At 61.2% G+C, this 13,642-nt stretch overlaps 6 protein-coding genes across 6 annotated transcripts; 3 read left to right on the plus strand and 3 right to left on the minus strand.

Annotated features, from left to right (window-relative positions):
* Positions 1-52: 52 nt before the first annotated feature.
* PAN0_001c0536 (uncharacterized protein) lies at positions 53-1,227 on the plus strand (the record flags this gene model as incomplete). Its single annotated transcript, XM_014804151.1, has 2 exons — positions 53-1,009; positions 1,093-1,227. The coding sequence occupies 2 exons, from the start codon at positions 53-55 to the stop codon at positions 1,225-1,227; spliced, it is 1,092 nt and encodes a 363-aa protein (XP_014659637.1).
* A 145-nt stretch (positions 1,228-1,372) lies between these two features.
* On the minus strand, positions 1,373-4,657 carry PAN0_001d0537 (uncharacterized protein; the record flags this gene model as incomplete). Its single annotated transcript, XM_014804152.1, has 1 exon — positions 1,373-4,657. One exon carries the CDS (start codon positions 4,655-4,657, stop codon positions 1,373-1,375), a length of 3,285 nt encoding a protein of 1,094 aa, XP_014659638.1.
* Positions 4,658-4,990: 333 nt separating this feature from the next.
* PAN0_001c0538 (TPR-like protein) lies at positions 4,991-8,749 on the plus strand (the record flags this gene model as incomplete). Its single annotated transcript, XM_014804153.1, has 1 exon — positions 4,991-8,749. The coding sequence occupies one exon, from the start codon at positions 4,991-4,993 to the stop codon at positions 8,747-8,749; it is 3,759 nt and encodes a 1,252-aa protein (XP_014659639.1).
* A 195-nt stretch (positions 8,750-8,944) lies between these two features.
* On the minus strand, positions 8,945-10,504 carry PAN0_001d0539 (uncharacterized protein; the record flags this gene model as incomplete). The annotated part of the gene is made up of 1 exon (XM_014804154.1): positions 8,945-10,504. One exon carries the CDS (start codon positions 10,502-10,504, stop codon positions 8,945-8,947), a length of 1,560 nt encoding a protein of 519 aa, XP_014659640.1.
* Positions 10,505-10,830: 326 nt separating this feature from the next.
* On the minus strand, positions 10,831-11,629 carry PAN0_001d0540 (DNA replication complex GINS protein psf3-like protein; the record flags this gene model as incomplete). Its single annotated transcript, XM_014804155.1, has 3 exons — positions 10,831-11,161; positions 11,252-11,386; positions 11,454-11,629. 3 exons carry the CDS (start codon positions 11,627-11,629, stop codon positions 10,831-10,833), a joined length of 642 nt encoding a protein of 213 aa, XP_014659641.1.
* Positions 11,630-12,124: 495 nt separating this feature from the next.
* Positions 12,125-13,580, plus strand: PAN0_001c0541 (glycoside hydrolase family 16 protein; the record flags this gene model as incomplete). The annotated part of the gene is made up of 3 exons (XM_014804156.1): positions 12,125-12,282; positions 12,337-12,907; positions 12,981-13,580. The coding sequence occupies 3 exons, from the start codon at positions 12,125-12,127 to the stop codon at positions 13,578-13,580; spliced, it is 1,329 nt and encodes a 442-aa protein (XP_014659642.1).
* Between the last annotated feature and the right edge of the window lie 62 nt (positions 13,581-13,642).

Raw genomic sequence — 13,642 nt, forward strand, 5'->3', positions numbered from 1 at the left:
GAACGGCGCGCTGCCAGACACACTTCCACCATCGTCCTCAGCAGCACTGGCGATGACCAAGACAGGAGATCGCGAGATGGGCCGAGAACCCACTTCCGAGGAGCAGGAGCCTCCGGTCTACGAGCAGGGTGTCAACTCGCCCTCGCGCTCAGGCGCCGCTGACATCGCCGAGGCGCTCGAAGTGGAAGAGATCGACGATGACCTGTACAAGTCGCTGACGCTCTGGAAGCCCGCACGCGCCCGCGGTGTGTTTGGCGGCCAGGTGATTGCGCAGGCCGTGGCGGCATCCAACAAGACCGTCCGAGAGGGCATGCTTCTTCACTCGCTCCACAGCTACTTCCTGCTAGCGGGAGACGAGACGCGGCCCATCATCTATCACGTCACGCGCGTCCGCGACGGTGGCTCGTACGTCACGCGATCCGTCAACGCGACCCAGCGAGGCAGGAGCATCTTTACCATCATCCTCAGCTATCAGAAGCCCGAACCGCACCAGCCGTTCTTTGCCATCCCCACGCCGTCGCTCGATGCAGACGGTCGGTCGCTCCTCGAATCCATCACTGGCTCGCATGCGACGGGCAACCACTCGGCCAAGTCGATCAACTTCCGCGCTCTCCCAGGGCCGCTCGATTGCCCGCTGAATGAGCATCGATACCAGGAGGTGCTCAAGCATGGTAATCCGGACGCCCGCGTGCGCAAGGTGCTCGAGGGCTGGATCAGCGATCGTCAAGCCTCACCTGTCGAGATCCGCGACGCCCTGCCGGGGATGTACGACCACAACGGAATTCCTACTCCCGGCAACCAGCAGGCATTCTGGATGCGAACCCGCAGACCGATGAGCGGAGGCCTCGAGGCTCAAAAGGTCGCCCTCGCCTACGCCTCGGATTTCTACCTACTCAGCACTGTACCCAAGGCACTCAACAACAGCAGACGCATCAAGATGATGGCCAGTCTCGACCACAGCATGTGGTTCTACCAGCCATTCGAGGTACATGAATGGCTCCTCTTTGTCGTAAGTTCGTACCCCCTACAGATTTCACTCGCGCGTTGGGGTTACTGACAAGGTCTCTTTGTGTTCGTCCTGGGCGTGCGCAGATGCAGACACAGGCAGCTTCCAATGGTCGCGGCGTCGTGATCGGACGCATCTACCGCGAGGACGGCACACTCGTCGCAGTCGTCTCCCAAGAAGGCCTCGTGCGTGGCAACGATCCAAAACCTGCCAAGCTCTAATTTCGACCCCTTCAAAGTTGCCTCTGTCCATGCTTATTCTATACCTCGATTCTTCTTTCCGCAATACATCACACTGGCGCGCACGAACTATAGACATGTCTCGGCGCTGCACAACGTTGGATTGAGATGGTGAGATGGGGGTCGGCTAAGCGAAGAAGGAAGATGGCGTGCGCGAGCGGACTGACGAGGGAGAAGCGAGGTTGGCGAGCGTGCTGCTGTGCGGTAGACCGGGCGGAACACCCGACGCGCTCGAGTAGATGCTGGCAATCGACAGATCCGCGTCGACTGCGACGCTCGGCTGACGCGGTGGGTTTTGCGACATCCTTGCATTGAGGTTGGCGACCTTTGCCTTGGCTTCGGCCAGCATGGTTGCTTGGGCCGCAAGCAGATTTTCGACCTTGCGCAGCTGGTCTGCACCCAACAAGGCGCGTTCATTGGCAGGGGTGGCGGCGAGCACGTCCATCTGGGGCCGCAATAGCGCGAGTTGGTGTGCGAGACGATCCGCTTTGGCTGCGATGCCCTTGCGTGCGCGGGTGTCGGGCTTGAGCTCGCCGCTCGAGGTGCGCGCAATGCCCACGTCGGCAGCAATGCGTTCCAGTTCGTCGAACCAGCGTCGCTCGTACACCGAGATGCTCGGCTGGTGCGAGTCCATCAACCGCTGCAGCGCACGATCAATGCGCGACACTAGTGCCACCTGCGTCGATGCAAGTCGGGCAACACGCTCGCCCAGTGCACTCTGACCATCACCACTCCCAAGCGCGGAACACCGCGCGCGGATCTGGTCGAGCTTGGAAAGCTGGCGCGTCATCTCGCGCACCTGCAGATCCAGACGCGCTTGTACCGCGTTGCCTGCAGACACGACGTCGCGGATCTCGTGCCGATACGACTCTACTGTCTTGCCCAGTGCACGAAGCGTGTCCGGCGTCACTTGGACCTCGCCTTTAGATACGCCGGCCATCGCCGCACGTCGCGGATGCGAAGGAAGTCCCTGCACCCCCGAACCTGCGGCAAAGACCGCCGGAGGCTGGAACGCCGGTCCCTCGCCCAGCAGCGACACGTACGGCTTCGGAAGCTTGGACTCGCTCAATCCGAGCTCCGGAGCCATTGCAGCCGGCGAGTCCGCCACGTCATGCTCGACACGAAGCGACAGCTCCACTCCCACCAACTGCAGATCCGCCGTCACGGCTAGAAAGGCGTACGAAAGGTACACGTCCGACAGGATAGCCACTGCTGTCACTGGGTTGATCTCGAGCGCGTTGCGCCCCTTGCCGGTGCCCGGGGCGGCCGTGTTGACGACCCAGACGACTTCGGTGTTCTCGCCCCGATGCAGCACCTTGGTGAGCGCCTGCTCGCGCGACTCGGCTGTTGCTGACGACGCATCGGCGTGCGCATCGTTGTCCAGCTCGTCCTGTGACGGCATGTTGAGCGCCTGGATCAGCTTGGACGTCCACGTCGCAAAGCCCAGACACTGGGCGCCGAACGCGTGGTAGACATAGAGCGTATCGCCGTACAGCGGGTCGCGTACGAACGTCGGTCGATTGCGCGCCGAGGTGTCCAGCAACAGATCCGATGCCGCCGCATGGCTCTTCACGCCATTCTCCACCGCCGTGTCCAGCAGACCCAGATCGATCGTCTCGTAGATCAGCAGTGAAGGCAGCTCCTCCGGCTCGTCCAACGTCAGTGCCTCTAGTTCGTCCGCCTCGTCTTCGGTGTCGGACAAGCCGTATCGGTTCGTCTTGGGCGTCTTGGTCCTCCTTTGTGGAGCGTTGCGTGGCCTGGTTGTGCGGGAGTCCCACGAGCCCTGGACCGACTCGAAGAGGAGTCCAACATCGACGCGGCCATCGTGCCCGACTATGCTGAGTGCACCTACTCCCGAGACGGTGGTGCTGTCGGTCCGCTCGGCGCGTTCGTCCGTGAGCCAAGTCCAGACAATGTCGCACGCCACTGTCTCGCGCTCGTCGCACAACTCTACAGGTGCCGGCCGCAGCAAAAAGGGGCCCTGCGGACGAGGAGCCCGTTTGGCGCTTCCGCCTTGACGCACGTCCTGGCGGTACGACCATGAGGGCGGGTGGAGTCGAATGGGACCGTCTTGCACAGCATCCATGTCGACTTGGCTCTCATCCGCATCTGCGTCCTGTGGGTCGACGAGCTGGTCGAGATCCATTGTCGATGTGGACCGTGATCGTGCAAAAGCTTCGGGTGCTGGGGTCACGGACGTCTGGCGTCCGTTGCTAATGCTGCTTCTGCTGCGCTTTGCGATGCCTTGAGACGCTTGCTTGAGGAGTGCGTTGACGTACCGCAGCTGCGTGTCGACGCTCGACGTCTGCTGCGACTCGACCGTGTTTGCATGGTGCGAGGCAAGCTTGGCAAGGTCGTGAATGTAGGCTGCCGGAACAACGGCGCTCTTGGGCAGGAAAGGACAGATGGCCCACACATCGCCGTTCTTCATCAAGCCGAACACTGTGAGCGGCGACCAGTCGGTGGGACCCTGCGACCTTGAAGCTGCTGCTGCCCAAGCGCTGTCGTCATCTTGGTCAAAGGCAGTGGAGCGCGCCAGAGATGCCTCGTTGACGCAGAGCGCGAAGCTCACCGCGATTGTGGCATCGTCATCCTCCGCAGAGAGGCCAAAGCCGCGAGAGGCGCCAAAGTTGCTCGAGCTTCTGCTGGCAATGGGTGAAGAGCTGCGATTGTGCGCCGCTAGGCTGGGAGTCGCGGAGCGCGATCTCGACCTCTGAGCGTTGGAAGTAGGCTGGATGGGTAGGAACGATGCTGTCTGCTGCGGCTCCTCGGTGTCTCTGGCAACATCGTACTCGCGCAGGAGGCCGTCGTCGGTGAGGACGAGGAGCGAAGTGCCGCTCTCACCCCACGGGTGCCAGTCAACCTTGGCCACGGCGGCATCCGAATGAGCAGAGTGGTAGTAGGGAGCGATCGGCACGGCGCGGCAGGCGACGGTGCGATCGACGTGCTTGGTGTAACCAGATCGCGGCATGACGAGAAGGGTGATTTGGCTGGCACCGACGCAGGCGAGCAGCTTGCCGGTAGGATTGAGGCTGAGGTGCTGGATCTCAAAGTCGATCGCAGGTCCCTGTGCTGGCACGAGCACCTTGTAGTTGGTGGACGACATCGCTCCGAGCGAAGACGAGCGCGATGCTAACGCTGCGGGAGTAGCTGCGGAAGCTTTGGCATCCACTAGCGATGCGATGCGCACCTCGTTGTCGACCGCAACGATCAGGTCGGTGCCTCGGACGACCATCAGACGTGCATGGGTGCCAACGATCTGATCATCAGAGGCAGTGCTCGTTCCGCTGCTTTCTTCGCGCGGTGTGAAGATCGGATGGCTGGCGAGTTGCTGAAGCCATCTTGGGTCGCTGAGCGTTGGATCAGGCGACTGAGGGTAGCCCCCGCCGAGGGGAGCTTGGACCTGGCTCATTGCGATTCAGGCTGCCTCAGTCGAGAGACCGTTCGAGGATGCTGGTGGTCGAATGCGTTGGAGGTGGGTGAAGAAGTGCCTGTCGAATGAACTTTCCAAAGGTCACGGAATCCATCACTGCGCGTTGGTGGCACTTCAGGAAGCTTCGCATCGCGCCACGGTCATGATTATGTAATACAAAATAGCCGCACTGGACCCTGCGTCTCCACTTTCACTCTGATGCCCCACCCCGTCAAAAGGCTACTCTCACTCTCGACATCCACCACAGGCCGGCTTAGCCGCGAGCTTTGAAGCAGCACGCTCTCGCCATCGTGCGCCAAGGCACCCTGCGCCATGAATGCAGAAGCAGGCCCGAGCCGTCCATCCGGGCGGCGTTCCACACGCGTTGCCGCCCGTTCCAACGACGACGCGTATGACTATTCCAAGCTGGTCGGGATGGATGTGGACGGAGACGACGAGGACGCCGAATTCGGAGCACTCGCTTTTGGTGGTCTCGACGACGATGATTCGGATGCCAGCAATCCTGATTGGGATCAAGACGATGATTCGGATGCCGGCGAACCGGCTGCTACTAGCCTAAAGAAGCCACCAAGCAAGAATCGGGACAATGCAAAGAATGGCCGGCCAAAGCCAGTGGCGACACGGCCACCAGCGCAGGGCGGACCAGGCCGCAGCGACGACGAATCGCTGGATGAAGACGATGACGACGACGACGATGATGCCACCGGCGACGAGATGGATAGGGATGCGCTCGATCCGGCACTGTTTGGCGAAGCAGGCGCTTCCCAGCCGAGGCGGCCGCCGACAGAAGGCGAAGAAGAAGACTTTGAGCCAGAGTCCTTCCATCGACTCGTAAGCTCGCTGCAAGACACATCGCGAGAAGCAGGCGCACTGCGCCAGCAGTGGGATACCTCGATCGAGGCCGAAAACGCCGAGTTCGAAAACGAGCTGCGCGCCGCCGCCGGCTTCAAGCAGAAACGGCGCGTGCGCCGCAAAGCGCACGAGCAGCCCCTCTCTGCCGAAGTGCAAGCGCTCATGGCCGACGTCAACCTGGCATACGTCGAGAACCGCCTGCACGACGCGATTCCCAAGCTGGAAGAAGTGATCCGCATCGAGCCCTCGGTCATGGCTGCGTGGAACACGCTCGGCCTCATCTACGAGGAGCTGGGAGAGGAAGAGAAGAGCATCCAGTCGCGCATCATCGGCGCACATCTGCAGCCGCGCGCCAACGCCGAGTGGAAGACACTCGCATACCGTTCCATCAAACAGACGCTGTATCGCCAGGCGATCTACTGCTTCCAACAGGCGATCAAGATCGACAAGACGGACGTGGACAGCATCTGGGACCGTGCGCTGCTGCTGCGCGATCTCGGCGACCACAAGGCGGCGATCAGTGGCATGCTCGACATCCTCAAGTTGCAGCCGTACGACGCGTCGGTGGTGCGCGAGCTCGTGCCCATGCTCGTCAGCACCCGCGACTACGACCGCGGCATCGAGGTGCTCGAGCGCTGGCGCACCTCGAGCATGCAGGCGTATCCAATCCCCACCGGCGGTCTGCCTCTCGATCCGGAGCTGTTCGCAGATGCAGCTTCAGCTGGGCCGCAGTCTTCCGCACCGACCTTCAACACTTTTCAAATCTCGGAACTCGTCACGCTCGCCGACCTCTTGCTGTTAATGCGCAAGCCGCTCGAGACGATCAGTGTGCTGCGCCAGACCGCGCGCTGGCTCGACGGACGCAAGAGTGAGGACTTCTGGGACGCTGTTGACGACGACCGAGAGTTCGACGGCGACATTGATCCACAGATCCGCAAGGAGCGCGACAACGAGGGCTACGGGCGCCAGGTAGAGACGGCGCAGCCGCACCTGCTGGATCCCGAGATCCGCTTGCGGCTGGGCAAGGCGCGCATGATGCTCGGCGACGTGGTCGAGGCCAAGCACCACTTTGACGTGCTCACCGAGGGCGATCCGGGCGACCTGCCGCAGATCTTCGCCGAGGTGGGCGACTGCTACTACGAGCACAAGCTGTGGGCCGAGGCGCTCGACGTGCTCACCGATCTCGCCAGCACCGAGTATGCGACGGAGGACGTGTCGCTGTACGCCAAGCTGGCGGCGTGCAACCATGCGCTCGGCGAGCTCGAGGAGGCAGCGCGGCTGTACGAGCCCGTGGTCGAGGCGGCACCGGACACGCTCGAGTGGCAGATGCGCCTCGCCGAGGTGTACGAGGGCCTGGGCGATAAGGAGAAGTCGCTCGAGGTGCTGCGGCGCGTAATGCAGATCCTGCAGTCGCAGCGGTCCGCCGATGACCAGCCGGGACAGGCGCCGTCGGGCGCAGCTGCAGAAACCACGCATGGCGGCGCTCTGTCGTTCTTTGACGAGATCGGCAAGCCGGCGGCACCCAAGGCTGCGCCAGCGGCCAAGCGTGCGCGTATGAACTACAACCGGCAGCAGCGGCTCAAGTTGGAGCTGCAGCGCGAGCAGGAGACGCAGCTGTCGTGGCGGCGGCTCGAGCTGCTCGAGCCGCACGTCTTTATCGATGGCTTTTGGCGCTACGACGTGGCTGTGAGCCAGGAAGCCGAGGAGGGCCTGGGCAGCTTCTACGCGACGAGCGAGAGCGTCGACGAGCGCGAGAAGCGGTACCGTCAGACGGCGCAGTGGGTGGAGGAAGCGGGTGGACTCATCGATGCCTTCCGACTGCACCCGCGGCTGAACGGCTTGAACCTCAAGAAGAAGCGCTGGGGTGGAGCGGGCACTGGCCGAGCCAAGGCGAAGCAGCGTCGGTCGGAGGCGAGGCCGATGCAGACGACGCTGGCGAGCATGCTGTCGCAGCGCGGTGGGTCGAACGCGATCTCTACGCAGGCGCGCAACTTGCTGCACCGTCTGCAGGACTCGTTGGTCGAGGATGACGGTGCTTCGGACCTGCACGACGGCTCTGAAGCAGGCGATCTGGACGGCGCCAAGCCCAAGGCCGAGCCGGGACCGAAGCAGCTGGACATGGCCAAGTTCCGCGGGCTTTCGATCGAGCAGTGGATCGCGCTGTTTGCCAAGTACGCCTTTCTGCTCGTCAAGAGCGGCGAGGGCATGGGGATGGTGAATAGCCTGCTGCAGTCGCTGCATACGAGTGCGGTGGTGTGGGGCAATTGGGATCGGATGGTGGTGGTGCAGCTTTCGTGGTTGTCGTGTGGGCTGTATGCGCGCGACTGGCCTACGGTGTGGGGTTGTCTGCGGTGGATGGCGCAGGAGATGCAGTTCCACAACTTTCCGCTGCAGCTCGCTGCGAGCCTGGCGAACGGGACGGGGTTCCACAGTCTGGGGAGGCTGATCAGCAACAACGACATCAAGTTCTACCAGCGTCGCATGCGGCAGGGCGAGGCGGTGGCGCGCGGAGCCACGTGTCGGTTTTCGACGCACAATCGTCGATGGCAAGTGCCGGTTGGTGTGCTTGGTCGCGAAGAGGAGACAAAGGATCTGGTGGAAGAGGCGAGACGTGCGACCGAGGAGCGTGAATTTGACGACGGTGTGGTGGTTGGCGTGGAGGACGATGACCACGCAAGTGGTTCAGAAGCCGAAACTGACGAGGGGGATATCAAAGGCGACCGACCCGACCCCGACCTAGCACTTCGCCTTGCACGGCCTACCAAACCCTCACCGCTTGGCGAGATGTTCTACGGCTATATGCTGCTCTACTCGGGCGGGTACCAATCATCGGCCGCGTTCTTTGGTCGTGCTCATGCGATCCAACCCACCGATGCGCTACTCAGCCTGGTCAGTGCAGTTGCATTCCTGAGTCGCAGTACCAATCGCCAAACGGACAATCGCCACCATATGGTTCTGACGGCCACGACGTTCTTTCAGAACTACCGTCGCAACCGGGGAAGGAGGGCAGAGGAGGAGTACAATGCCGCCCGATTGCTCCACCATATCGGCCTCACCCATCTCGCGGAGCCGCATTACAGGAAGGTCCTCGAAATAGCCGACGAGGGGCAAGGATGGAGTCTCAAGAGGGAGGCAGCTTGGAATTTGGCCATGATCTATACGACATCCAACAACACCAAGCTCGCTCAACAGATGTATGACGAGTACCTCACCGTGTAGCATCCATACCCACCTTGCACCATCATCCCGGCGTCGCATGTGCTTCAATCGCAGCACGATATTATAATATTTTTCGGCACCTTTTTTTTGTCGTCTTTTTTTTTTTTTTTTAGATTTGCACGGTGAGCATTTCTCAAGTCACACTGGACGATCGGCACGGACGAATTTGAGCTCGTGCGGTGTGGTGCTGTCGGACTAGTCTACATGGTCGGGCAGTGGTAGGTGTGCGCCCGAAAGAGCGTTGGCAGCGGTGTTGGCGGCAGTGAGTGCATCCGCCTCATTCTCTGCATGCTGCACTGCCTCGCTCGGCGGTTGGGCAGTGCGTCGTTTGCGCAGTGTAGGGTGGGTGCGCAGTAGCAGCGTTTTGGCCTGGCGCTTTTCGCGCATGCGATCGGCAAGCACCCTAGACAGATTCACCACACTCCTTCCCCTTTTCTCTGTAGTAAGGGCATCCTGCTGCGGGGTCGCAATGGCAGTAAGCGCCTCCACCTCTACCTCGGCCTGCAAAAGCGACCTTTCCGCGGCATTCTCCTCCTCGCAGTCCAACTCCTGCATGGATGCGGAGGGCGAACGACGACGCCAGAACTGGGGCAGAGGGATGGCTGGTGGCTCCCTGCCGAGCTTGTGCACGAGCGAGCGCGTCACCTTCTGCGGGCCCTCATTCTCCTCTTTGCTATTTGTGCTGCCCGTGTGGGTGTCTGCGGGCTGAGCAGGAGCGTAGGCGGCGTGGGGAAGTAGGATGTTGCCGTACTCGTCGCGGCGTGCACGCACGGCCAGACCCGCAATCCACGCCGCATCCTCCACGCGCGCAGGAAGCGCAGACGGCACCAGCGCCAGCAACTTGAGCACCGCAGCCGAATCCATGCGCGTATCTTCCGGATGCACCCTCGCCAGCATACGCGGCCTGCGCGACCCACCACCCGAAGCTGACGCAAGGTACTTGGGCTTGAGCTCGATCTTGATCGTTTCATCGTCGCTTTCGTCCTTGACAGCTAGCGTCGGTGTGGACCCACTCGATGAAGACGGTGGTGGGGAGGCGATGTCGACCGAGTCGGTGTGTTGCCGACTGACACGACGAGACGGCTTTGGGAAGCGGAAGATCATGGCGATGAGACGCACAAGTCGCACCGTCTCTTTGTACGTCAGTGGTGATGGCGCATCTGTCTTCTCGGCACGCTTTGCGTCAGCAAGGCTGTACGTGTAGATGGTGTGCGCCATGAGCCGTGTAGACTGCGCAAAGGCGTCTTCCGAGCTGGTTCGTGTCGGTTTAGGTGCTCTTTGCGAAGAGGTATCGGGCTTGCGGGTCTCGCCCTGCAGCAAGCAAGCTTGGCTTGATCCTGGTCGGGGGAGCGGAGTATCCTCGTCGTTCGATTCCGAGTCCGAGCTGGAAGTGCTAGCCATTCCGGCATCTTCGTCCTCTCGAGCCTCTTTGGCGTCAAGCTCAGCCAACGGACCAGGAACAGCGCCGGCGTGATTGTGGGTACTTGGCACAGTACGCAGGGTCTGATCGAGATCCTCGTCATCGTCAGAGTCGAAGCGATTCAGTCTCGCCCTTTTGCGTGCTTGCCGTGCGGCTGTGGGGCGTGGTGGGGGGCGAAAGTCGTGCCAGACAATATCGTCTGCCGATGCGGCGTCGGTTGAGTGCGCCAGTGCCGAGAGCGGATCAGCACTGACGGCAATGGAGGAAGGAGAAGGCCCCAGCACTGATGCGGAGCCAGAGGAGGGGTCGAGCCTCCATGTCCAGGGAGCCGCCATGTGTGCCGGTAGTGTGGTGCGGGAGAGTGACGCGGATGGTGGTGGTGGGGAGGTGGGATTTCAGATTTGCTGGACCCTGAAAATGGCCGAGACCAACACGGTGGCGGCGGCGGCTTGGCGGGACGTGACGCGTTGAGTGCCGCTCTGCACGGCTCCTACCTCGAACACACGTCTCTGCTCGATCCACCTTTGAGGCACTCGAACCGACACACACTCGATGACGATGTCGAGATGATGGAACAATGATAGTGTGATAGTGTTACAAGTTGTACAGAACTGGTCAAAAGTACATGCGATGAGGCTGGAGCGTGGTGAAAGGCAAAGAATCAGCGATGGTTGGCGAGGAATTCTCGCATCATGCGCGCGCCATCCTGGCCGTTGCGCAAAAGCATGCGCTCCGACTCGTCGAGGCCCTGGAGGAACTCGGTGACTTCGGCGCTCATTGCGCTTCCAGCGCTCATGCCGAGCGTAGGGCCATCGGAGACCATAGCCGCAATCGCCTGTGCCGACGCAAAGCCTCGCTGATCAGCATCGGCACTCGCAGCCGCTGAGCCTGCGGATGAGGTAGCAAGGTGCTGCGACTGCTGAAAGATGTGTGCTATCCTGCCGACGTACGCCTTGGAGAGCACCTGCATCTCGCTGTCGTCATCGTCCATACTGCCGCGCGCCAAAAGATCAGAGCACACGCTCAGAATCAGCAAGCTCTGGATCAAGACGCGATATATGAGGGTGGAGCAAAGCACCTACAGCTGGGCGAGACGCGCACCAAGCGCGTACCAATGAATGTTCTGATGCCGCAACTGCACTGACGTGGGGTTGGCATCCAGCGCAGCCTTGACGCGGTTGGAATACGCTTTTGGCTTGCTGATCGAGACAATGTTACTGTATCATTGCGAGAGAAGAGATCAGTACGAGGCGGGTCGCTGTGGTGAGGCGAGGCGGCACTCACTTCAAAGCCATGAGCTCGGCGAGCCAGAAGGGGAGTTCGACGCGTGAGAGCGCCTTGACGTCGCGTTCGCCGTTGGACTGGATCTGGCCCATGTTGGGCACGTCGACGTTGAACGTGCACGGAAGCTTCTGCGAGTCGGCGAGAAAGTCGTCGACGTTCCAGTAGTTGTGGTCCATGGCTGTGTGTGCCTTGTGTTTCGCAGAGAGCCAGGTAGGATGTCGGGGACGAAGAAGGGTCGTAGCAACGGCAATCGCGTTGGACTCCCAACATGTGGAGGCTCGAGGATGGAAAATCGAAAATGTTAGGGCGATCAGACACACAATTTTGAACTCTGCGAAATTCGAGACGCGTTGTTGTGATTTTGTGATTGTGTAGCTTTGTGGATTTTGTGATTTTGTGATTTGAAAGAGGGACGGTGGGACGGTGCGCTCGGGCTTGGTGCTGCACCTTCTCGGCTGCTGGCCCAACTCCGACTGAGGCTCAGTCGAGAGGGCCGCGCCAAAAGAAGGTTCTTCGCAACCAACCTTTGGCTCTTGCTTTCGTGCAGCCTCGGCAAGCTCAAGCTCAAGCGCAGGACCTGGCCTTGGCCTTGTGCGCTTGTCTTGGTGCGACCCTTTGACCGCCGGTCGCCTCGCAGATCCTGTCTCGCCTAGTCCTGCTCCGAGGCTGCCATGCGACCGCCAGCTGCCAAAACAGCCAAGAAGGATCGACGAGATGCGCCTCTTGCCTGCCAAGGCCGTCTGCGCATCCCCCCTCCTGCAGAGCATACACACGCTCCCCCGCCGTGGATCTCAGAGGCGCCATGGCGCAACAATTCCGCTCGAATACAGTAGCCTGCGCGAACAGACCCTTCCGACCCGGTCCTCACGTTTGCTATACATAGACCCTTTGTCCCCGCATACATCTCCCCTTTCCTACCCCATCTCCACCTCCTTGCGCGTTCCAAGATGCCCTCGAAGCGCATCACCTCGCTCGTACTCGTCTCGCTGGCGGCGCTTGCTGCGCTCACTGCCCACGCCGACGCCCAGCAGTGCTCTGCCACCTCCAAGTGCGGCTCGGCTGCTCCCTGCTGCTCGTCGTACGGCTACTGTGGCACCTCGATCGACCACTGCCTTGGCACCTGCGACCCCACCGCCTCGTTCCAGCCCTCGTCGTGCAAGCCCATGCCCAAGTGCAAACCCCAGACCATCTCCTTCACCAACAATGCCAAGCCTTGGGTCCCCGCCTCGGCCTACCGTGGCGATCCCAACCAGGCTCCCTTCACCCTCGACCAAGGCACCATCGAAACCGCCAAGACCGGCTCCAAGCTTCTCCTCACCAAGGACGGCACCGCCAAGAAGGGCACGCTTCTGTCCACCACCAGGTACTGGTACTATGGCCAGGCAAGCGCCGTCATGAAGCACTCCAGCTGGGCCGGCGTCGTCAACACCTTCATCGGCATGAGTGGCACAAAGGTAGGTACCCGCTCCATCGCAAGCCGATTCGTTGGGTGACTTTGCTGACATACTTTGCTGACATCGCGCGCAGGATGAGATCGACTGGGAGTGGGTCCCGGACCAGACACCGGACCAGACGTCGAACCAGACATCGGACCAGACATCGAAGGGAAAGTCTGCGGTACAGAGCAACTGGTACTGGTTCGGGCAGCCCGAGGGCTATACGCACGGCTACACCGTCCCCTACTCGGTCCTCGACCCCATCTCCAAGCCCAACTCGTTCAGCACGACCGACTGGCACACGTACACGATCGACTGGTCGCCCAACCGCCTTCGCTGGCTGATTGACGGTACCGTGGTGCGCACGCTGTACCGCAAGAACACGCTCAACGCCAAAGACGGCCTCTACCACTACCCGTCCTCGCCCATGCGTCTGCAGCTGAGCATCTGGGGTGCCGGCGATGGCACCTTCCAGCAGGGCACCGTCGACTGGGCAGGCGGTCTGATCGACTGGAACAAAGCGCCCAATGGCCGATTCATCAATATGGTCAAGGAAGTCACAATCACCTGCAACGACCCGGACGACGTCAGGGATAGCCGGCCCAACTATGCCTTCAGCGCCAAGCAGGTCAATGCACAGAATGGACAGCCAAAGGTGCTCTCGACGTCTAGATCGTCCATTTTGGCCTAGATTATACCCCGCACATTCCTCCTCTTCGACTTCATTTTGGTGCATTTGCTTCATGTCATGGA

The sequence above is a fragment of the Moesziomyces antarcticus genome (assembly GCF_000747765.1).
Source record: "Moesziomyces antarcticus DNA, scaffold: scaffold_v10001, strain JCM 10317, whole genome shotgun sequence".
In the NCBI taxonomy this organism is placed as follows: Eukaryota; Fungi; Basidiomycota; class Ustilaginomycetes; order Ustilaginales; family Ustilaginaceae; genus Moesziomyces; species Moesziomyces antarcticus.